The sequence below is a fragment of the Rutilus rutilus genome, assembly GCF_951802725.1.
Source record: "Rutilus rutilus genome assembly, chromosome: 7".
Taxonomy (NCBI): Eukaryota; Metazoa; Chordata; class Actinopteri; order Cypriniformes; family Leuciscidae; genus Rutilus; species Rutilus rutilus.
The window spans coordinates 19,174,361-19,200,864 of NC_140221.1; the positions used below are offsets into that span (position 1 = coordinate 19,174,361).

General features: G+C 39.2%; 1 protein-coding gene across 2 annotated transcripts in view; it reads right to left on the reverse strand.

Annotated features, from left to right (window-relative positions):
• rasa1a (RAS p21 protein activator (GTPase activating protein) 1a) overlaps positions 1 to 14,562 on the reverse strand; it is a 55,665-nt gene extending 41,103 nt beyond the window's left edge. Inside the window, exon 1 of one of the 2 annotated variants that reach the window (XM_084415435.1) lies at positions 13,583 to 14,523. In XM_084415435.1, the coding sequence (XP_084271561.1) occupies positions 13,583 to 13,950 (368 nt within the window). In that variant the 5' untranslated portion in view covers positions 13,951 to 14,523. Of the gene's footprint in view, positions 1 to 13,582 lie in introns of both variants that reach the window. The other variant, XM_084415436.1, reaches the window with a different exon arrangement.
• Positions 14,563 to 26,504: the final 11,942 nt, after the last annotated feature.

A 26,504-nucleotide genomic window follows, 5' to 3' on the forward strand; every position in this document is an offset into this window, starting at 1 on the left:
CTGCACAGCCTTATGTTAACAGTGCCTTTCAAAACTGATGTCAGCTGTCATCTGAGCTCATCTCTCATTCTGCACAAGGAGAACACCAAAGAACTCGTGATCTCCATCTGATCCCCATCTGATCCCCAGAAAAATAGCATGACTGTTGTGAAAACACCCTGACAGTTTGAAACTGATGAATAAGCAACTTTGTCCTCAAATGGTTTAAAACATTCATATTGAAGAAAAAACATCACTAATTCAACAGCTCTTACTACAAGCACTATGTAACCATCCTTAATTACAAATGCATGCATCAAACATCTGTCCACCTGAGACACTTTTAATTATTTCATAACTAAACACATTGTTGATAGTGAAAATATATTATATAAAATGTAAGAAAAATAATTCAGGGTTGGGTGATATAGCTTTAAAAATTCTCCATAGTTTTTATGGCGATATTCAACATATATCTCGATATGTATGCATTTGCTAAAATTAATGAAAGTTTTTTTTTTGTTTGTTTTTTTTCAAAATAATTCAATATTCAACTTTTACATTTTTTATTTATAGACTCCGATATTAAAAAACACAGTAATAAATAGCCTAGACATATTTTTACTTAAATAGGCCTATGGAAAATGTATTCATAAATAAGTAATTAATTGTACAAAAATATATATTTAATAGTGTCAATTGAACATACATGTATTCTTATTAAAGTAAAAAAAGATGATTCAGTCAAGAGCAATGAGATTGTTTGGTTAACATTAACGGCACAGATGGCCGGAGATATATTAGGCTGCAGTCACTTTATGACAATGCACTGATCTAATTTACTGATACACATGCTCTTTCTTTCTCAACTGTTTATGTTCACTTAAGACATAAACAATTGTGACGGGCATTTTGACACATACGTGTGTGTATTTGACAGTTCAAGCCCAAAAAGGTGACAAAGGGTGTGTTCACACTGTTTGGGCATGTTTAGTTCGATTAAAACGAACGCCGGATCGATTAATCACCCCTAATAATATATTTATACAACAGTTCTTTCTGGTTCTCGAATTTGATTGGCTGAGAGCCTTGTCCAGCCGTGCAATATTCACACAGTATCAGAACTGGAACCATTTCACCGTTTGCATCACTCCGCTTGTGGTGACTGTAATGGCGGTCAAGCAAAATACTACTGTTGTTGCGTCACGAAATGTAGTTTTACGAGTTTTTTAGGCGAGAATGTAGTTACTAAGACCTCAAATATGTAACTCATATATAATCATAGTGCCTATTTTTACAATCTGTTTAGACGCTTTCGCAGATGCAAGCTCCAGGGTGTCAGCGGCCGTTCAGTGCTCATGTACCCGCAGAGAACAGCGTCATCTCGGCCAGTCCTTTGGGAATTTTCCGCTGGCTCTTATGTAGATGGTGATTAAATATGAGATATAATTAATTTGGGGTATATTAAACGGGCAATCAGTCTTATTAATCCATTACTTGTTCCAGAGCAAATCGATTTTGGTAAGGGGGAAAATTAAGGGTTTATATTTAGGCTATATTTCACTTAAAGCCCCACTATGTAGGATTTCCGTTTTGGTCAAACAACGACCCCTAGAGTCGCTGTGGACTACTTGTATTTAACGTTACTGTCGTAAATACCACTCACGCAGAGCAGTCTCTTCACTCACGGCCTGATTCCCTCCCCCCTGTATACCGGTCCCCGTTCAGTCGGATAGAAGCTGTAACGAGTGAAAATAAGGTGTGTCCCCTTTAAGAGCTGCGCGCGCCCTGTTTAACTTTCGGCAGTCTGTATTGTATGTGCGCCTCGAACACCCCGTAAGCGGGTTGTTTCTGTTTGACGCTCATTCTTGTCCTATTTTTGTCTATCTAGTAATGCTGTGGACGGTAGAACATGTGACAGACAGTTACACGAGTTCGATTGGGGAATAAACACAACGCGTTACAAATCGTCGGACATCGAACAAGCACAGCTAGCCTCCGAAGATGTCTACTAATCCATCAACAAGAACGCCAGGTGCTTGTCCGAGTGATATACAATATAAGCAATATAATTACAAGTCCAACAGCATGTGAGGACGTGTTGGGGGAAGTGAGGTAGCCTATGCCGTAAAGCAGTCGAATTTTGTAGTTCTTTTTGTGCGCGGGTGTTACTACCCGAACCCCGAAGTTTAAAAGTACGATTAAAAACTATACAAACCCCGTCAGGCTATGGCAGACGTGTCATTCAACCTATTTTAAGTCGATGTACCATCACAAGGGTTTTGGAAATATATTATGAAGGTTGAAAAGTTACTTAGTGTTACTTTAAAGGAGCTGTACGTAAGAAATGTATTTCAATTAATCCTAAAATGGCCCTGATATGTCACTAGACATGAAGAAATCATGTTCATTTCAAATACTTATATCACTGACAACAGTAGTCCGGCCAGGATATTGTCATTTAAAAGTTATAGTTGCAGCCCTCAACTGATGTTGATGTTGTCATGTTGTGTTTTGGCCTGAAGCGCCACCCTCCACCTATCTACCAATCACGAAGTCAGTAGTGTTTCGGCATCCGGGTTGCCAGCTCAGCTCTCGTTACCACAGCTGCAGCTACAAACGTTCCTGCTGGATCCTGCAGCCTATCTGGCAACCTCGAGTCAGGGGGGAGGGGGAGGGGATACACTGCTCTACAGTAATTTGAAAGTGATTGCAGTACCAGTTTTGGCCACAATCTTACATACGGCTCCTTTAAATCCTATACTAGAGCACTGCTTTTGTATGTTTTACTTAATTATTTGCTTGTGTTTATTTCCTATTGTCTTTTATAATGCCGATTGTTGTTCATTAAATATTATTTTAAATTTAATAATACGCCATATTTGGTATTGAGAAAGAATCGTGATATGGACTTCAGTGAAAGTTACATTATTACACCATTAGATGGTGGCAGAGACGGTCTTTACGAGTGAGTCAGAACAAGGAAGTTGTTTTAGCGCCGTCATGGGAAGGATAAAGACGAACATATCGCTTTCCTCAGCAGACATTCAAACTGATTTTTTGGATATATTATAGACATCGACCTAAAGAATGAATGAAATATCAGATGCAGGTAATACACTAGTTTATTCGATCTCTCATAATACCATAATAATCTACTCTACGTAATACAATAAGCTTCAATGAAGCGACTCAACGTTCCTTCATTACTAGTTCTAAAGTGACGTTTTAGAATTAGTAACGGAGGCTTGGGCTCAACTATCAATTTGAGATTTAAAGGGTTAGTTCACCCAAAAATGAAAATTCTGTCAGTAATTACTCACCCTCATGTTGTTCCAACCCTGTAAGACTTTCGTTCATCTTCGGAACACAAATTAAGATATTTTTGATGAAATCTGAGAGCTGGCTCACTCCTTCATTGGCTGCTAGGTAATCGATATCTGCCATCCCAGAAAAGTTAGCAGAGACATCGTTAAAATAGTCCAAGTGACTACAGTGGCTCAACCTTAAGTTTAAGAACTTGAGTGAGTTCACATAGTGTAACAGCGCAGCGCGTCTGGGTTGTACGTCAGAACGTAGGCTCACTATTGGCCGACGCTGGTCATGTGTGTGATGCGTGTTATGCTGGCGTTCGTGTGTGATAGTGAGCCTACGTTCTGACGTACAACCCAGACACGCTGCTTATTTGTGTTCCGAAGATGAACGAAAGTCTTACGGGTTTGGAACAACATGAGGGTGAGTAATTACTGAAAGAATTTTCATTTTTGGGTGAACTACCCCTTTAAATCTGTGGCATAAAGAAGTAGTTCAGCACAAAAGAGGGTTTTTAAAGACACTCCGTTGTTGTTTCTTATTTATTTACTCCCTTGTGCCGTCAAACTGTTGTATAAACGCAATTAGAGGTCGACCGATTAATAGGAAGAAAAACATTAATTTGGTCTCTTCATCACTCCTCAAAATACTGTGAATCTCGTCAACGTTGTAATCGATGCGTTATGCGTCACATCATCCTACTTGAAACCCAAACAGATTGTAAACGCGGATTTGTGTAACATTAAACACGTGCCCGCAAGGCGCCAAAGCAAGGTTATCAATTCACTCTTGATCGGCCGATTTTTTGCATTTTTTAACATAATCGGCATCGGCATCGGCCAATATCCAGTATATCAAGCCGATTATTAGGCGGGCGCATCCGTGGGCAGCCTAGTGTTGTTGTTGTTGTGGAACACGTGTTCGACGCACGCTGCGCCTAGAGTCATTCTCCAGCAGAGTGAGCAGACCTCATCCAGTGCCTAAGGAAGGAGCTAAGTTCCTTGGAGAAAACTCCTTTATATTTAATTAAAACCTTTTGATATGTTACTGCCAGCTACGAGAAAAAATATGAACAGGCGACATGACGTTCGGCTACTTTGGATATTGATAGCGTTACGCAATATTACACTCGTAGCCATGCGATATGGCTGTATATCAGCACGCTGTGATTACCTACGGCCGAATCACAGCCGTGCTGATATACAGCCATATCGCACTGCTACTCCTGTGATATTGCTCATACACACAACAAATGCCATGAAAAAAACTACCATGCACATTTTTGAGAAGACGAAACAAACGAATAACTGAATCAGCATGCTTAATTGATTCTGTAAAATAGATAGATTCACAAAAATGTATTGAAAATCCCAACTGTAATGCCATTTTTGCTGCTTATTTTAAATCAGAGACAATATTAAAACATCTGTCTCATATATCATGAATGTGTAATAAATCAGCTATCTGTGGCAATAACTGTGGCGAGAACTGTGCTTATCAATTTCAATAAGGGAGTACTTTTGTATTATATTATTAATATTTTTGGAAAGTGAGAACGGAACAAATTAGGCAAATAAGGCAAAAAAAGGAAGTTAATGACTCCATATTCTGCCAGTCTGAGCTCCGAACAGCAGCATTAGTGTCCCACTTACGCTGAATTCATCCTCTGCTGCATCCTGGGCTCTCCGACTCGCTCTCACTCACTCACAAAGTAATCCCGCTCAGCTGCAGAGTCGCTGGGGTCTGTCTCTGTCTCACCAGACAAACATCCCATTTGGTCATCGCCATGTCCCAGAGAACCTGCTGTTCGACTGCGATCGCCACACGGCTCTTGAAGTCAGTGAGTAGAAACTATGTCTGCATGGGGGGGGGCTCTAGCTCACATATGGTCGGCACAGTTTAAGATGATGTCCAAAAGAGAAATAATCCACGCCGGTTATCACTCCTTCAATAATACGATTTTAGATGCTGGAGAATGGAGACCTTTCGCTTGAATTTGCCTTGTCTGCCTTTGACATCCTTTCCTCTGTGAAGGCAGTCACTCAAATAATGCAAAGTATGAAACGGCTCAGCAAAAGAGAGCAACGGGAGGGAGGGGACAAACGGGATGCGAGACGCTAAGAACTCTAATGTGGGAGGACACAACCTGACCACCACTCAAGAGACTTAAATAAGTGTATTCCTTATGATATTCGTCATGTCTGCAAATTTTTAAACAATGGTGTTCCAAACAAATTTGAAATTGTTTCAAAAATGAGTTTTCAATGGAATTTTTGGATCAGACAACCTTTATGATCAAATTCAAACTTTTGCACACCTTTCCTTTCCTTCAAACACCAAAATAAAATCGTCACACTCTGTAAGTGAGCAAAACTCGGCAGGTTGGAACATCAGTAACCAACTGGTTTCTCAACGACCAACCATTATGTAAAGTGCCTGTAGCGATGTCATTTTTCAAGAGTTTCCACACTGGAAAAAAAAAAGGTGGAGGTGAACAGGGTCTATGAGCAGCTGCCAAACAGCTTTGTTTTTCTTCACACATGATGGAGCGTCACAGCTTGTTAGAGTCAGCATACGGGGACTGTCTTCCAGCACACAGATGGATGACTAAAGAGCCCATCTTCAGCAAGCAGTTACTGTGCAGCAGGAGCTGAAAAGGGGTCACACGAAGGATGGATTACACATCCTCAAAGTGCTGTACAGTGATTCACGAATCTGCTGTTAGTTGAAAATGGGCTGTGTCTTTTTCAATCAAATGAAAGTCACTGCTATGTAAAATTAAGTGTTTTTAAACTTGACATTGTTTACTAGTAATATGATTTGGTTATCTGCAAACTCCTATCTCCAACCAACTCATAGAAATTAAAATCAGTTAATCATTTAGCATCAGCTTTTTAGTGTCAGTGACCAAACTTAAGTCTGAATAAGTTTTGATGTTAAATCTTACTGAAAGTAAATGAACTTTTATTTTAAACAACAGCTGTGTCCCAAAACCAAATGAGATGAAGAAAATGAAGAGTTGTTCCAAAAGTTAGGTAATTATGTTGCCTCCTAAGATACTTTTTTTTGGCCAAATTCAAAATGTAATTAAAAATACCAACTGTGTTGCCATTTTGCTGCTTATTTTACATCATATATCTTATATATCATGAATGGGCAATAATGTGAATTAACTTTTATTTTAAACAACAACTCTGTCCCAAAACCAACGTAGATGAAGAAAACGAAGAAAGCTGTTCCAAACGTTAGGCAAGTATTTTGCCTCCTAAGAGACTTTTTTTGGCCATTTTTGCTGCTCATTTTAAATCAGAGTCGATATTAAAACATCTGTCTTATATCATGAATGTGCAATAAATCAGCTATCTGTGACAAGAACTGTGCTTAATCAATCAAAATATAGGTACTTATGTTAATATTTTTGGAAAATTTTAACTTTACTTTCAGTAAAATATAAATTAACTAAAAAAAAATAAAAAAAAAACAGCTCTGTCCAAAAACTAAAATGAAGAAAATGGAGAAAGTTGTCCAAACGTTATGTAATTATGTTGCCTCCTAAGAGACTTTTTTGGCCAAATTCAAAGGCGCCATAACAACTATCCTTCATAGCAATGACAATTCCAGACTGTACTGAAACAAGCTCCATGAAAAACTAAATCCAAGATGGTGGATAACTCAGGAGAATTGTTGGTTATAAATACTTAATGAAAAACAGACTATTTTACCTCAAATATGTTGGGCATCACCTTTTTCTTGCACGCTCTTAAGACTGGAATACACTACATGACTTTTAAAATCTGAACGATTTTAATCGTGTACTAAACTATACTGAGGATCATACACTACCATACTTTTAAATCATTCTGAACATAACAAACTCACACAGACACACGCGTCTTGTTGCTAGGAGTATCGGTAACAGATTACAATGGGAGTTAGAGGTGAGTGGTATAAGCCGCTTTCCGACCAAGTAGTTACAGGAACTTAGTTCTAGGAACTGTCCACTTCTAAACAGTTCTAAGAACTACTCTCCCCCAAACTCGGTTTTGCTGTTTGCGTTCGCACTGGCCAAGTGGCCATAGGAACTGGTAGGAGGGGTAAGGGAGTGACACAAGCACGGTGACTTTTATTTTGACGGCACGACGGACCTTTATTTTGGCGGCGCTGAGAACGCCAGAGCAAACAATGCTCGCATTCTCTGTGTTTATTAGTTAGCGATCTGTCTAACAGTACTGTTTAATATGTTATTAGATAGAACTGTAATAGAAAGTAGACAGTATATTAAAAAAAGGTTATTAGCCTATATGCCGTGTGGTTGATGTCCAGTGTTGCTAGCTGGGCAGATAAACATAATCATGTTTGGCTTGGTCCCCGCAAAGTTGCGTTGGATTTTCTCTTCAGCATAAAGGTTTAGAGGCCCATCTATCACTGTTTTCCATGTTTGTATAGTTAGTTTCTGGAGTAAATATATAGGCTATAATCTGTGTGTTTACATTCTAGCTGTTTTAAAAATGGCGGGTGCTGGTGCTCCGCGTGCGTTCGGTCAATCAGCGTACACTAACGTCACGGGTAGTTCCTATAGTGCTGGTTTAGACCCTACTCTGAAGTAGGACCTAAATTAGTTCCTCCAAATGGAGTTCCTAGAACTAAAATCGTTCCTAGTTCCTGCGGTGCGAACACGCCGACATCCGGGTACTTTAGCCAATAGTTCTAGGAACTGTGAAAAGGTTCCTCCAGTCGGAAAGCGGCTATAGTCAGTTGTTTTATCTATGCTGATGAGTCAAATATTGAGGCTAATTTGTTACATGTTATGTTCAGCCCGATCTCATGAAAGTGTGTATCTATAGCACAAATTTTATTTCTTGTGCCATTTATACGCCAAAAACAGTTTTTGGTGTATAAATGGCACGAGAAATCAAATTTGTGCAATAGATATGCACTTTCATGAGATCGTGTTGGTTCTGTTAATTGTATTGTTATTGTATTTTATTGCAACACTGGTAGATAAAGTACAGCTTCAGTTTCAGTAGCAATATGTCATACACAACGATAAGTGTTCTAAAATCGGTATTTTATAAAAAAAAGTGTTCTAAAATATCAAACATGATTTCATATCCTCCAACTGGATGGAATCATAGTCTGAAGAAAAATCGGATTTTGTGCCCATCATACAATGCACAATTTTTCTGTGAGATCTGTCAACTCAGACTGCCCAAAACCTGCAGACTGACACATACTTTCGCCAACTATTTTCGACTCGTTCAGACAACAAATCGGGGATTGTAATTTTTTTGCAAAAGTCATATTCCAGCCTTTAGTTTAACATACAGAGTTGCCACCATTGAGTGTTGCAAATCAGTCACTTCTGAGGTTCAATTTCAGTTAGGATACTGAAATGGAAGACATCTATTTGAACTAGAGAAGGCAGACATCTATTCAGACACAAGAGAACAAGGCAGCTTGCTCAAGGCACTTGGTTTTAGAACAGATTTATTACGCCTAAATGTTCAAATAAAAATATTTTGGAAAATGACAAGGCTGTTTGCAACTGTCAAATTGGGCAAAATAACCAATTATCTCAAAATTACCAAACTGGCTGATTAATTTTCTTTCAGAATGTATTGCTGATTTTCATGCAATATCATGACTATATCATGACATTTAAGAAATGGGTTTTCTAAAAAAAAATTAGACAATCCATAAAAGGAAATAACCTTTGATAATACGGAAAAGCATCATATCAGCTTGGCCTATATGACCTAAATTATTCTCAAGAAAAATCAATAGATGTCCAGAAACAGCAAAGCAATGATATTAAGCATGTGCAATGCTCGAATTAATCCTGTTGCTCAGATGTTTTAAAAGAAGGAACAGGGAGGTGGTTAAAAGTAAATGCAAAAAAACATTTTAAGAGCAATTTAGAGATGGTTAAAAACAACAAGTCCAAAATAATTGTTGCTTTATGCACATATAGTTATGAACGCAGTCAAAAAATAATAATTGGAGAAGTTGTTCCAGGCTATTTTAATGAAGAAAAAAAAGAGGAAAGAAGACTTTTCTAGTGCATAAGCCTCTCGAATGCATAAAGAACATATTTCAGCGCAGTAACCTGCAGATTCAGCTTGCACTCCAAAGTCCCTGTATTTCTCAAAAAACTAAAAAAACAAAAGGGCAATTAACCAGCATGGGTGCTCAATTAGCCCTTGATTGAGAGTGTGTTTCTTGAGCAATTGCTTATCTAGCAGACACAATATGCACTTATGTTGATCTCCAAATCAAACTCTTTCTCTCTCTCTCTTTCCAGCTCTTGGGGGAAACCGTTAATGACTCAAAATCCCTTCTAATCTTCGTGGAAACAAAATCAACCTGCTCTTTCTCCACAGTGCTGTTTGTTTGCTTTCAAAGCCCAGTGTTTGAGAAAAGCACTACCCAGCTCTTCATGCGCTCTCCTTTTTGTCTTTGTTAAACAGTAGAAAACATCTGTGAAATATTTATTCCGCTGCTGGCATCATTGTTTATGAATGAAGTGCACAGTAGTGAGGCGTGAACGATCATGGCTGTCTTCTCTGCGCGACTAAAGCACTAACTTTAGTCACACATTTCTGACAAGCACCGCATCCAAACCGGAGAATGTGTACCACACTGCGCTGAAATTCAACCTACTACTGTGAGAAAACATTGAAACAACTGCCTCGGTTGAAAAGAAAATGAAAGTGGAAATTATGAAATCAATTTGAATATGTAGCTGTACACTTTATACAAGTTATGTACTTCCTACACAAGAAGATCTACATACACCAAAAATAAAACAACACAGCCTGCAAGTTGTTAACATCACCACCAGCACCGCATGGGACACTCGGGTGCTTCCTCTTCACTGCAGAGGTGTTGCACATTTTAGACGTGCACTGAGCTATAAGCCGACACAGGCTTCTATTATGTCACAGCCTAAGCCATTTAGAGCAGATATGGGCTGAAATGTGAATAATACCTCATCATGGCGTAAATTCAGCAGTCGCTGAGTGCATGCGGTAATATAAGCTTATGGAGCACCTCAGAAAGCAACTCTGCCCAGCCTTATAGGCAGTCGAGTCTGTCAGAGTCAATAATCTGGAAGCTCTGAGGAAACTTTCATCCTAATTGGGTCACCAGTCTAAGGCAACAGAGTATCTCAAGAGTGAGCTGTATGAGCAGAGCAGCAGAGCACAAATCACAGGTCAGGCGTTTCTCTTATGCACTGCGCAGTAGGCCTCCTTAAAAAAACTTTTTACAAAAAAATGCTTCTGAAACTGAAAGCCAAGAGAAAACTCTAGGCCTATTCATCCCCACACTTTCTGTGACAAGTTTCAGCACTTTCAAGGAAACCACTGACAACAGGGCGTTATATCCTAAAGAACTATCATTGAGAAAATACATGATTTACATGATTACATGATTTTTTGCTTTGAAAGATTTTTCTGCTGTCAAAAGCATCATGCTTTGGCTTGATCAATTAAATAAGCATGAGTAAAGGTCCTTGCACACTGAAGTCCGAAATTTTCGCATGCGTTTTTTCGTATTCGTGAATATTCATGATTCGGTGGCTCTAAACTGTCAAAACACCATTCAAAATGCTTGCTACGGACGTGAAAAACGCAGAAAATCGAACCTGATTCGATTTTTTTTTTGACGGACGAAAGTTTCGGAGGCAGTGTGCAAGCGTGATTGACATAACGTGAGGTCGTATTTATTTTTTAACGTGCGAAAATTTCGGATGCGAATTTCGGACTCAGTGTGCAAGGGCCTTAATGCATTACAAAACTTTTTGTATTTTTGTTTGTATTTTAAAATTCAGTTTAAGAATGAGCTGAAACAACTATGCACAATATAAAACTCCAGGCCCGATTATCATCCTGCTCTTGAGCAAACAAAGAAATAAGAGAGCCATAATAAATGACACACTATCATTTAGCTTATCGTGATATAGGAAGAGAGTGTCACCACCCTGACATTCTCCATTAGATTCAGCCACTGATCTTGTCACCAATATGATAATGGTTGACACAGAAAGCAGTCACAAACATTTATCAGTAACTGTGGTTTCACAATGTGTGCAGAAGGAAGGTCTAGATACATACAGGCATTCAAAAACTGTATTAATGCAATGCAATAACGCCGGGTTGAGCATGTTGGGTCATTTTATTGTGTTATTTTTTCCACGGTTGGGTAGTTTTTGTGTTTGGCAGCCGTTGGGTTGGTGGCTGGTCAATCTCACTGACAGTTGAAATGATACGGCCCTCCCCCACCCGCCCTCAGACACAACAACCCAGCTGATGGGTTACACAGAGGGTGGGCTTTTTGCACCCTCATCAGGAGAGAGCAGTTCTCAATGCCCACATTTCATTGGCATGGTTTGTATACATTTTATTTCTTCAATAAAGTATTTACTGTGCTGTAAATCATTTAATGCAATACAACATACAGGGATGATATGTCAGTCAGCTAAATGAGTCAATCAGCATCGGTCGTCTCGCATGATGGTAACGTTTTCTCCCTAGAATAAACTGAGTTTTATTCGTAATCATACTGAATATTACTAATTCGGATGTTAAAATATGTTCTCAGAACTCTGTACTGCTCGTTTATGTGCAGGTTATTAGGAGCCTGTCACGATATCTTTTGTCTATGATAAAAAACGCAAAAGCGATCTGAGGTTTTTGCAGCTCCCCCGCCGAACAGCGGCCCATCACCGGCTCAGATTTCAGCAGCACAATGCTGCGCTTACGACAGGAAAATATGTGGAAAATAGAAGTACTAATCGAAGCCGAGAGGAGAGAGGACTTTGAAAACTATAGCTGCAGCGAATTTTGGCTATAGTGCCAAAAAAATGGACAAATTGCATTGGTTACACTAAAAATGTAACCCAACGGCTGGGTTTGTCCATTTTTAAATTGCATTTTTAACCCAACATTGGGTTAGTCCATATTTGACCCAACATTGGGTTAAAACAACCCAGCATTTTTTAGAGTGTATAGTTGTTGAGTTGTCATTCTGAACTTTTTCACTAACATACACATGTACAGTTTTATTTTTTACTTATTACTGTTGCATGTTGTTTCTCTAGTAATTTTGTGTGAGATTTTATTTTTTTATTTATGGTTCATTTTAAGCCAGCGATATAGTAATTTCAATCAATTGTTGAGTTTAATAAAAACAACCCAGCACGTTGGGTCAAACATTTAACCCAACCATCTGGGTAAAACAACCAAATTGGGTTGTTTTTTATCCAGCATTTATTAGCATACAATGCATAGGTCACAATTATACTCTACAACTAAAAACAAAAGATGCAATGGCGAAATACAGTGAAAAGACAACACGAGACAACATAGGCTATCTCATGAAGAAAGGTGGTAAAGTTATATGGCTATCCCATATTACAATATAAATAGCATAACAACTAGTCAGCAACAGAATACATACCCTCACATTCTGCAATACGAGGAAGTAAATATATCATCTGAAAGCTGCCTACCTACTATCAAAAATATAAAGAAATAGTACAAATGCTGAAAAGCTAATACCCGTTTCAGTGTAAGTTAATAAACAGTAAGAAATATTATAATTATTTTAACATTTACTATAATTTATATAAATATATAAATGATTCAACAAAATGTATGAATTGTGCAAAATTATATTACACAAAACTAAATATAAAATATATTTAACAAGAAATATTGTTTTAAAACTGTTAGAATTATTATTTTGTATTTAATGACTAAAAAGTATGCATTACTTTACTTACAAGGTATGAGGAATAACCAGTTATAGTGGACTATTGTGGGTTATATTTAAAAAAAATAAAAAATAAAAATCTTATTTTGTCATCAGTTATGTATATTGCAGTGTTTTTATACATTTCAAATTAGTTAATGCTTTATTACTTTATTTTACAGGCGTTTTATCTTTGAGTTGATAACACGATGTATTACATCATTTTTTAGACTATTGTGACCTTTCATTGTACCACCTGAATTATCACAACAAGCAGGTTTCAATAGCTGTTATACTATACTATTCTAGACGTACTGTATAGAGTCACCTAATCCTTGCAACTTCACTGTATTTCACGGTAGATTTCTGAAAACAACAACTGCAGGTCATTGAACAACAACTGAATGACTGTAGAATACAGAATCAACCCAATAGATGTAGACAGTTTACTATGTGTTGAGAAACAGCCAATAGGATGATGCTGTCCCATCATGAATTACTAACATAAAATACAGATGTGTGCGAGATGAATCCTTACTGGTTGGTGGGCGGCGCAGAGAGGGGGAATACAACCTCCTCTTCCTCAAATTCTGGCCCATCCTGTTGATCACTTTCATCCACACTCCCCTGCGCCCCGATTCCAGACGGCGGAGGGGGCGGCGGTAAAGGTGGGAAGACAGTGGGCCCGTCGGTGGGTGACATCCGGCTGCTGCCCGGCCCATCTGAGGAGGGAGACTCGCATCCAGCAGCTCCTCTCCCCGTGAGATCTTCTCCTCCAGCGCTCGGGTAGATCATCATGTCAGGATCCGTGACCCGCGTTCGCGCAGGTTTGCTGTAAAGAGGAAAGTGGGTCGAGTCGGGGCCTCTGCTGCCGTCCGATCCCCTGTCCTCGCCCCTCACCTCCATGCAGGAATCTAGAAGACAGCCTGAGCTTCTTCTCCAAGTCTGTCAAAGCTTCTTCTGCTTCCAGTCTTTTAAAGCGACGGGAGAAAGTTTCCTGGAGAAGAGCACACTCTCTCTCTCTCTCTCTCACACACACACACACACACACACACACACTCAGCTCCGCGGCTAGCACATGAGTTTAGGTCTTCATTGTTTCCTGAGTTTCACAAAGAGAAGATGGGCTTTTCTGAAGTGATACAGGAGAATTGTCCGAGTAGATGAGAGGGTGGTGTGTCGAGGCCCTGGTTCGGACTGGTGTCAGTTGTGGTCTTTTATTGTCAGTCTTTCGGGGTTGTTATTTTGTTTGCATTGAGTTCAGAAAACGCGCCGATCTGCTACTTCGGACGCTTCGCAGATGACCGCGGACGTCCGACACGTTTCTCCTCAATCGATTCCGCTCAAAGAGTACGTTAAAGAATTTTCCTTTGCAGTAAATTGTCTATTCTTCTCGAGATTGCTGGACTGGTGAAACATTTGCCACAGCTGCTCCCAGTCCCACTCCTCTCCCCAGCGCGTCCCCGCTCATGCGCAGACCAAGCTAGCCGATCACCGAGCCGATGCATTCACATCAGTGAGCTCGGCGATCTAATAGAAGGAATCAAAATAGATATTTGCCCATTTTCAAAACACACCGTCTCACCTTTGATCCTGAAGTAAATGTTGACCGCAGCTCAAATATTTATATATCAATAGTCTGTCCTTGTTGTTGATCTTGTTTTTAATGAAATCATACCATAGAAGTCATCACTACATAAAATATTTTTTTGACACAGTTCAGATACGTTTTAAAATCACTAACTATTTATTGGCATAGCGTTTGTGGTCCCTGACTGTAAAAGTCACATAAATTAATAGCCTAAATATTTTAAACTTGTGATAGCCAACTATTTAGTGCTATTTAAGAAACAAAAATTAAACAGAACTGACTTATCTTGTGTCTGTTTCATTGTTTACACGGTAGCCTGTTGTAGACTATAGCATATAATGTTGCTCTTAAAATGAATTCGAAAGCTGATTGCCCCATGAGTGAACTCCAATGTGGCAGCTTTTTTTCTGAGAGTGAATAAGTCAATTTATTTTTCAATTCAAAATGATTTATTAATGTATTATTTTATTTAAACACATTTTAGAACATGAATTAATAAGTAAACAGTTTTAAATATTTATTATTTATTTACTTTAATTTTTTGTTTGAATTATTAAATTGACAACTTATTTCTAACTTATTTTTAAGTGTCACTTATTCAACCTTCATACTGCATGGTGTTTATATACCTTTACAGTTGAAACCATATTTTACAGCTGTGCTTGAGAGGAGGCAGAGACGTTGCTGGACATTTAATCAGGCAATGATTTGATGTAGTCATGGGAACTAAGGGCTTGCAGATGCATTTGTGTTCATTGTTCCTTATCTACAGTCAAAACATATCTGCCTTCAGAGGACTATATAAAGCTCAGTGACATTTCTCTAATGTCAGGTGACCAAACACTTGCCTCTGTCATGTTGATATGCACACAGCCTGTACATTGTACATTGCTGTGGCAAAGTTTCATTGGTGAATTGATTTGCAGCTACAAGCATATTTTACACTCTTATAAATAACATTTTGGAATATCAATATTATCAGGAAAATGGACAGATATGTCAATACAACACTTGTATTGAATAATTTAAATACAAGTTTATTGTTATTTTACTTCAGAATTGTTTTATTATCCAGTTTAAATTTAATTGTGTTTATATTTTATTCTTGCAAAATTATTCTTAAATTGCAGTATACCTACACCATTCAAATGTTTTGGAGTTTAATGTTTTGTTTCTCTTATGCTCACCAAGGCTGCATTTATGTGATCAAAACAGTAATGTTGTGAAACATTGTTACAATTTAAAATAACTGTTTTCTAATTTAATATATTTTAAAATGTAGGTTATTCTTGTGATGACAAAAATATCTTGGTTAGTAATGTAACCCTCGTTCTCTGATGGAGGGAACGGAGTTGTTATGTTGAAAAACTGACAAATGGGGTCTCACTTGGGAGCCCCAATCCCCTCTGAGTTTTAGAAAAACGGCCAACGGAATTGGTGAGTCCTATCACTCAGGTTTTCGCTGAGGAGCTGAGATGGGGATGCCGGCCATTTAGCGGTGATTCAGGTTTGTGGCAGGAGGGACATAATGTCTCTGTTCCCTCCATCACGAACTAGGGATGGAAGGGACAGGGCTTACCATGGAGACGGTCATAGCTGCTGTTCATTTTACATTTGTTGTTTCACGGGAAGAGAGCTTCAGTTCTCAATTCCCATTCTTTTTTTCTTTTTTTCCAGCCATGACCAGTGTTATTAACGTTGGGGAAGCGTACCTAGTCCAATGGAGAGGAACGGTACATAGGCCATATCCTACCCATAGGGAGGAACATGAATGAACTGACCTGTGGGGCAGTGCTACATATGAAAAGATCTCTACGGTAGGTCCTGCTTAGACAGGGATAAAACTACTACAGAGACAGGGATTGAGAGCAAAATCTGCCCAGGGAAAGACACAGGTTTACCGACAGGGAAACCCTATTGTGGAAGAATACACATATGGGATTACCAAGGGGGAATCACAATTTATGGAGCATTTAGCCCAGTACAAGGGTTGACCAACAGGGCATGCATTAAAGTACTGGGCCTGGCGTTGGACACCTCCACCGTGTCTGACTGCTGAAGGATGTTCGAAGTAACTTACTCCAGGTTTCACCAAGTGGGAACTCACCTGAAGAGCAAAGAAAGCACTCATATCCCCCCTTATAGGGGAATGGTGGTGCTGCTCAGAACATCTGAAGCTCTGCATGCGGTCCACGTAAACAAACATGGCACGAAAGGGACACAGCAATGCAAGTGCTGGGTCTGCCTCCTCCGGGAGCAGCTCCTTCAAGTTCAGCACCTGCTTGGTCTTGAAAAGGAGTGGTGGGAACTTTGGGAACACATCCGGGCCGCGTTTTCTGAACTCAAGGCACAATTCACTGGCTGAATGCCTGCAGATTCACCACCCTCTCGATGGAAGTGAACGCGGTCAGGAGCACTGTCTTTATAGGCAGGATCTTAAAGGGGTCATGACATGGTTTTTGTTTTATTATGTTCCCTTAGGTGCAATTATAGTATTACTATAGTTTTTTTGACAAAAAACGTTTAAATTTGAGTGATTTATGACCTTTTCCCACCCTGTTTCTCATCCTCTGATTCAAACAGTCTGTTTTGGGGGTGTTTCCCCTTTAAGAGTTCAGTGTTAACGCCCACTGTTATGATTGGCTAACGTCATTGGCTAAAAGTAGTTTTAAGATGAAATACATTACTTTAAGCAAAAGTCGTCTGGCAAAACCAGCATCATACTGCAATTTGTTCTCAAAACAGTCATCCTTGAAATGTAGAGAACACACGCTTAAATTAACTCTGCCGTGACTGGGTCGCAAAAAATAAACTGCATCCATTTTTCCCTGACGTCTGGATCGATTGGCAATGTTTCAAACATTTTGTTTGTCCACAGCCAGGAACAGCACATCTGCGTGGCATCGCAATCTTCTTGTAAACAGATCCACGTCGACTGAACACCTGTGGGCGTGACAACGATGCGATGATGCGAAATGAGGCGTAGTTGTCTTGCGCTGGAGGCGGTCATATGCAAACGACTGGTACGTCACTTCGTACCGTGACGTCACTTCTTACCATGGATCCCCAACAAGCTGTAATTAGAGCTTGATTAAATAAATGCTTCGTTTATAATGGAGAGGACGTCTTAAGCTATGAAATTTGCAGGAAGTTTTAATGGTACAAAGACCTCTTATATACTAAAGGATCAAGGCAAATTTGGTTTCTCATGTCATGACCCCTTTAAGCTCAACTGACTCAAGCGGCTCAGACCAGAAAGGACCACAGAGAAGGATTTAACCTCCTGGCGCCTCTCAGGAACCTGATGACCAAGTCGTGCTTTCCTGGTGACTTATTGCAACGTGATGTGCCGCAATGGCGGCAACATATACCTCCAAGGTGGAGGGGTTCAGCCTCCGCTCCAACCCTTCTTGCAGGAAGGAAAGCACAGAACCGATCTGGCATCTTCGGAGGTCTTCTTGATGGGAAGAGCACCACTCAGCGAACAGACTCTACTTCAAAGCATAAGCTCAGCTAGTAGAGGGGCTCTGGGTTGAGTGATATTGTTTACCACTGCCGGTGGTAGGCCTCTCTTAAGTCCTCCAAGTCCCTTCCAGAAACCATATGTGGAGGTTCCAGAAGTCTAGACACGGGTGCCATATGGTCCCCCGTCCCTAAGAAAGAAGATCCTTCCTCAGGGGAATCTGCTAGGGAGAGGCTTTCGCAAGGAGCATCATGCCTGAAAACCAGGTCCGGATGTGTCAGTAAGGCACAACCATCAAGACCTGCTCCTTGTCCTCCCTTGTGTCTGTGCGAGTAGGCTCACTGGGGGAAATGCGTATTTGCGTAGGGGCCTCAGTCAGGGAGTAAAAGAGCTTTGAGCTGTTGTGAGAGCGCCTTGACCGCACAATTGAGCTCGCCTGGAATGTATGGTATGGAGTGACCTGAGCTGCTACACAGGAGAGAGCTTCACCACCTCCTGGTGGTGCGTTTACCACCTCCTGGTCGACCGCAGCTCCCCACATCTCTGGACCGCCTGAATCAGGGCCGCTTCTATGGACATTTGGAGGGTTTAGCGGGCTGAGGGACGGGCTGTGTCACCTTCCTGCTAGAAGCTTGATGGGGCGGCTGAGATGTTGTTACCGGTCGTGCTGGAGCAGATGTAGATGCTGAATGGGGGTTGCCCTCTACGACAAGCAAACTGGGGGGCAGACCGTGACGACCTGGTGTCACGACGAGTCAGGGTGTGCTTTGTCGCCTCAGTCTGCTTCTAGACTGCCAAGAACTGCTGGGCGAAGTTCTTGACAGTGTCGCCGAAGAGGCCACCTTGTGAGATGGGGGCGTTGAGAAAGCTCACTTTGTTGGCTTCCCGCATCTCAGCAAGGTTCTGCCAGTCTGCCAGATATGACGTTCCTGGACCACCAGAGTGGACATTGTCTGACCAAAGGCCCCCGCCGTGACTTTTGTTGCCTGGAGGATGAGGTCAGTTGCTGTGTGCAGTTCCTGCACCAACCCGGGTTCAGAACTACCCTAGTGCAGTTATTTCAGTACTTTGGACTGGTGTACTTGCAGGATGGCTATTGCATGCAATGCGGAGGTGGCCTGTCCAGCAGCACTGTAAGCCTTAGCAGCCAGAGCTGCCATCGTCTCCACATACCCCTTGGGGCTGCAAAGCAGTGAAAGGTGCCTTCCACAACTTCTGAACCTCCTCATGCACTTCTGGGAATAAAGGCACCAGGGCGGCACGTAGCTGTGAATCGCGCGCCGCACCCAGGAACCAATCATCCAACCGGTTCCACTCAAGTCCGATGCCCGCGGCGACCCGGACAAGCATGGCTGTCAACTCACACCCAAAGGGGGAAGTTCAGCTTCATCTTCCTCTGCAGAGGACAATAGCCCGCTCTCTGATGCTGCTATCGACATCTCATCCCTACCCGGAGTGCCAAATGACACTCTGGGTCCCCCGTGAGAAGGAGACCATTGAGACGCCATCACTTGACATCTCAACGGCAAAAATCTGAATGAGTGGATGCGTGCCAACCAGTGGGGATTTCTTTAAGACTGCAAGGGAAGCTCGGCTTCCCCTATAATGTCAAAAAAATTAATGGTCAAATATGTACTATTGTGTTAACATTTTATTGACAAAAAATACGTTAGAACACGTTCATCTCAAAGACGAGTTCGTTCAGAATCAGCTACATGTAGCAGGTCGACTGACTCGATTTCCTTCTTATACATTCCCGTAGCGTCACAGTGCATTTCCCTGTTGAAGCCTATCGTCACTTGACTTCAATGGGGCTGCTTTGAACAGTTTTTTTCAGTGCTTCAAAACTAGACGGTCAATGGATAAATGCTGCGATTATGTCCCGCCCACGGACGCTCAGCGTCTCGGGGGGTGAATGGAGGAGTAGGCTGGCCTGGACACCAGGCTTCTGCGTGATGATTGGAGGGTCTGTCAAAAGTCGCTGATGCTGAAGCTATTCGAGCTCAGTCGCATCGCGGATTTTGACAAGTGACAAGTGAGACAAACTGCTGCAACCTATTTATTGGTATTTGCTTGGCGAAATTGCTAGCCAATTTTCATCATACATTTCACACAATTAAACATTTATACCTTTATTATATTATTACTTATTATATTTGTATATTATTAGTAGTAATAATTAAAAAAATATATTAAAATAATAAAAATAATACAAAAAATATTATTATTATTATTATTATTATACTTTATTATATTATTATTTATACATTTATTATATTATTACATTTATACAATTATACTTAGCTCTGCTGGCCATTGAGAGGACACTGGTCAAGTCACTGGAAAAGACGCCTAGTTGGTACGACAGGGTCACAGAGCATTTTCTTGAAAAGGAACATAGGGCAGAATTTACGCATAGATAAATGGACAATTTTTATGATGTAGGCCGAAAATGAGCTTCCCCTCTTTGAAAGACCAGCAGCCGCCAATGGTGCCGACATCTTATATACCCTTGGAGTGACTCGGCATGCAAATTCCACTCGCCCATTCCATTGGCCGTTTTTCTAAACCTCAGAGATGATTTGGGCTCCCAAGTGAGACCCCATTGTCATTCTTTTGTCTTTCGAACATGACTGACAGATTGGAAACTGAATTTTCAGAAGCCATTACTCTAGTCTTCAGTGCCACATGATTCCTTAGAAATGCTGATATTATATTATATTATATTATATTATATTATATTATATTATATTATATTATATTATTATATTATATTATATTATATTATATTATATTATATTATATTATATTGTTAAAAGCAGCTGTGCTTCTTATTATTTTTGTGAAAACTGTGATAATTTGTTTTCATTCTTTGATGAATAGAAAGTCCAAAAGAACAGCTTTTCTTTTTTTTTTCTTTTTTTTATGGAAATCTTCTGTAACATTATAAATATCTCTAGGATTTATCATAATTTGGAACCTATAACCCATTTTTTTTTATTTTTGAATTCTGAATTTCATTGCATTCATTACAATCTTTTTAATTCTTAGCAGATTTGTAGAGGATTTTTATTGGATCCCATTAGGACCCTTTTAGATTATTTCTAGATTATACTAACAAATTCTATTAGCAAACCTGTACATTCTTCTATGTTTTCTTTTCCCCCTAGGCAGTCAGAACATAGCAACAAATTGTCAAGAAACTGCAAGAAAATCACCCTTTCCCATACACGCTGTAATAATTCATTCTTTTGTGCTCAAAGTAGGAGTGAGGCCATGTTGTCTCAGTGGTGTGATTTGGCTGCACTGCGGGAAGCCAGCTTGTGTTGTGTGGATGATTTGTAGGGAAGAGGGATGGCTCTTTGTCCTGCTGCACAGGCTGCTGCAGCCATGGCGTCTGCCAGACCCACGATAATGAGATTCAAAGCAGGGTGCAGCTAATCGTCCATCTTAGACTGTTAGCCAAGTGGAGGAGGACCAGCACCAGCACCAGCACCTGTTGATGAGTATCTACAAGCCCCTCACTTTGTCATTATGGACGTGTTTGTGTGTGTGTGTGTGTGTGTGTGTGTGTGTGTGTGTGTGTGTGTGTGTGTGTGTGTGTGTGGCACTGCTGAAGGTACTAAAGACAATTGGATATAGTACAAGAATCCAGATATTTTTTGCTGAGAGTAGATCAGTGGTATCCCTTGCACCACAATTGCCATCCAAATGTCTGTACCAGCTACAACCAAGGTCAAGAAGATAATGCCATGTCTGCTGCCCTCCACTGTGTCTATAAAACAAAATATCAAAATAATAATAATAATAAATGTCACTTGGGTTGATATTTTGTTTTGTAATGTAATGACTAACATTTAAAAATACATATTACAAATACAATGTTTCAACCCATTTTGAACAAAAGGTTCAAATAACCTTTTGTGGAATGACAATATTAGATGTTAAAGGTTATTCATGGTACCATATGCCAATAAAGAACCTTTATTTTAAGAGTGTATATTGTTTTTACAATATGTGCCACAGTCTGTGCCTTAAACGATAAAATGTTTTAACCCAACATGAACTGGCCACTCAAACATTTAAACTCACTACAGTTAGATAAAAATTACAACAAATCTTTCTTTACATTATATAAAACTTTAAAGCAGGTCAGGAAGTGTCTGTGGGGAATTTTAGCATTATCACTATCTTCTCGAAAGTCTTGAAGGGGAAAAATGTCCAAAAGCAGTCAGTGCCCTTAAAAATAAATGATGTGAATTTTATATTTCTAAAATGAGGAAATCCATGAATGTTTAAGCAATCTTCAAGCCAGCTCAATGCATCAGGGGATATGAGTGCTTTCATACACATAGACGAAACATTCTGCTTATGGACAAATTAAGGTCAACTCATGGACAGTGAGGTCTCATCTTCATCCTGCAGATATGTTTTGATATATCCTGTATTTCTATTTTAATGTACATTCTTAGACAAAAAAGGTTCAATGGGGTTCTTGTCTCAATTTTAAAGAACACTTATAAGAAATAGGGGAAGCCCTAAACGTTTTTATACGAAGGTTCACTGAAGGTTCTATACAACCTTTTCTTCTAAGAGTGTATGCGAGCATGATCTTAAGACCATGACCATGAATATTTTTTTTCTGAACTTTTCTGTACTCACCTGTTAAATCACCTCCTTGTCAGTACCTAACACATAGCGTATTCTGTCTGTCTTCCATGTTTTTGTTTTGTTTTTTAATTGGGCATCTGAAGCCACAGTCCCTCTGTATAGTTTGTCTCGGTCCTCCCATTCTTGTCTTGATTCACATGTGCTAGAAAATATATGGACTATCCACACCACGCTTATCAGAGTTCCCATGAGGGACTGGGGAGAAGCAAACAGGCACACATCCATGATGCATTGCTGCTAGGACAGCTCAGGGTACACGTAGTGTGGTGTTCTTCTATTATAATGGTCGGCAATTAGATTTTTGGTCGCTCTTGCAATGGCTTCATGAAATATTTATAGGGAACACAGAGAGCTCTCTAAAGTATGGCTGTATAACAACATGACTGGTGTAAAAAAAGAAAGAAAAAAACCTGTAAAAGCAAGGAGAACTTTGGTCTATAAGATGAAGTATAATAAAATGACATGATTCAAATGGCTTTGAATCACGCTGCCAACAATTTCTGACAGTGGAGTGCTTTTAATTATCACCCAAAATGTGATCTGTGAAGAAAGACACCAACAGATTTCATTAAAATTAGTTTCTGATTTATTTTTGAGAGTAAAAAAAAAACCAACTCCATGTATTTAGAATGCAATGATATTAAAGTCCATTTTGGTGTTCTGGTCAGGTTTCCCCAATACTTTTGTCCATATAGGATCCGTACTCTAGGGCACTATATAAGGACACTATGTTGGTAGTTTGTGTCTTGTTGCACAATTCAATTTCTTGTATGCAATCAATGTCTAGAACTATAATAAAAGCCTTACATACATAGCCTACACTTGCACACACACACACACACTGAAGGAGTTTTGTCACTTTGAGAAATGCAGTTTATGGCACCTACTAGCACTGAACAAGCAGCTCACCTCTCTTCCCGTCTGGGTTTGCCAAGGTAAGACTGATAAGAACATTCAGAGAGTCTGCTTGAGGGCTTGAGGACTTGTCTCTGGGAACCTTTTCCTCTTAAAATTTACTAGGCTGAAAGATCCATAACATGGCAGACTGAAAGGCTCTCATGGACGACAGGCTTCTGAATAATAATGCCAGCTGGATGACATCAATAGAGCATGAATACTCTGTCAACATAAATTCAAAATATAATATTTATTTATTTACTTTCCTTAATGCACTAGTCTTATTGTGCATGAATATACAAAGTAGAAAAATATTGATATACTATATCTTTGTTTTTCTTTTAGCAAAATGATCCACCTCTGAAATGTCTTTCTTTTTTGGATGATGTCACAAATCCTTTTTATTTTATTTTCATCCCTTCCTCTTCAATCACCTGGCTTTATTCTGGTATATAAAACCAACATTTCATGACCCTTGGAACTGAAATACATGAGATTATGAAAGTGAAATCGGTTACGAACTGTGTTTTATATTTACTTACAATCTTAAAAGCACTTAGTTTTTTTTTTTTTAGTTTTTTTTTGTTGCTTGTTTTGATATTATTTTGTATGAACAAGAAGTTGTTTCAGTATAGGCTACTTTTTTGTTGTTGCTGTAATCACTTCCAGTTAATATGTTAATATGCATTAGTTATCATTTAGATATTTGCATTAGTAATAAAACATTCATGATTCTTAGATTATCTATTTGAGTTTAAGTGAATATAACAGCATAACAGTGTTCAAACTATCATTATAGAATAACCACACACTAGTCTAATATCATCTGAATATGTAAATTTAAAACTTGAAAGAAGAAGTTTTGATTGGTTATGAATGAATTTTTAAACATATGATTTGCATAAATCAAATGCATGTCATGTTGTAATCTAGCAGCATGTGCATTGATGTTTTCAGTCTATAATCCTCAGGTGAGACTCTGTGATGTAGCAGGATGCTTAAAATCTTCATTCCACTGGCATACATTCAAAGACATAATGAGTGATATAACTGCTGCGTGTTAAGACACATTGGAGCCACAGGGATTGACAATATAGAATCTTAATGAAATTGTGACAACTATTCAGGGATACTAAGCTCTCCTATCACCACTGTGGCCCTGAACAAGGCACTTAGTCCCAAGATACTGCAGAGCTTCTGCAGTTAGTTGGATGACAAGCATTCGTTAAATTAGCAGTAATGAATGTTATCTGCTTATGTAAACGGTAGGATCCAAACTCTGACTCCACTTAATATTTACATTTGGAAATACACAGAAAGTATAATAAATAGGAAATACTTAAAATGTTCCATATCTGCGGTTCACACAAGCAACAGTCTGCCTTATTTAATTAAAATACTATTCATACATTAGCATGAAAATATCGGTAAACCCTGGAATGTCAATTATTGGAAATGACCTTTTAACTGAGTAATGTTTTCTTCATCTGCCCAGATGAGGTTTTACTATCTCTCAACGTTTCTGACTTCTTAATGACGGGCGTAGGGAGCCGATCTCACAGAACAAATTTTTGCTTTTAAAAATGTGAGATCCTGCATTATAGTATTTTTTTGATAACACTTTATTTTACAGTGTATGTTACACGTTACATGTAGTTAGTTATAACTATAAATGATGCATAATTAGGCTACATTCAACTACTCCTATACCACACCCCAATCCTAATCCTACAGTAAGTACATGTAGTTAATTATTATTACTCAGTTCTTAATGTATAATTACACTGTAACAAGGACACCTTAAAATAAAACCCCATTTTTAATAACGCAGCACTCATGTGCGAGACATACGGTAAAATAAGTAGTTTTTTCACTCAAAATATTATGCTTTATTTAATTTGTAGTACAATTTTTGTACTACATTACAAAATAACGCGAAACTAGTGGTCTCAATCTGGAACCCACTGTATAAATTGTATATAGCATAAGACAGTTCGACAATGGTGCATACAATTTATTAATGTTTGCTGACACGGCTTTATGTTTTACCAAAGCTTTTAGGAAATGGAGGGAAATTAGAAAATTCAAGGACATGAGCCTTGCTTTATGAGATTTAAACTGAGCTCATCTTCTTTTTTCAATCCTCTAAAACACACAACCCATCACCCTTGGTCAGTGACAACATGCAATTCACAATCTTTGTGAATTCTCTCTTGCTTTTAAGCACCCATGGTTTTATTCATGAGGTTCTTATGGATGCTGTCAACTCACATTGAGTCCACAGGAAGGCAGACTGTAAATAATAGAAAGTCCCAGAAGACATTTTCTGAACTGGCCTTCTCCTCTCCATAATATGCCTCATGAAGCAGAGTCAAAACTCAGTGCTGACCATTCTTAATGCTAATGTAGAACTACTTTACAGTGACATGGGTACAAAATTTGGTGACACATCTTCTCTCATTTAACAAGATAAGAAATATTTACACTGATATTGCCAGCAGAAGCATAGTGAAATAGAGTGGTTCATCATTTGTGAAATCTCTGACAACCAAGCTAAGCACGGAGTGAGTTAAAATCATGTGATGCTATCACTGGTAACAGTGATTTGTGCAGACGATCAATCACAGAACTTCTCAAGATGATTCAATAAAGCCACTCGTGAGAGAGCTGGATCAATAACCTTCCATCAGACGTTCATGGAGTGAGAGGATGTGAATCGTGCGTTTAAGATTTCCCTCAATGTGCCTATGTTGTATTTATAGCGTATGACAATATGTTGTTACAGTAAAGCCAGACAGTACTCTCACCACATTCATTTTGACCATATGTGAAGCATTA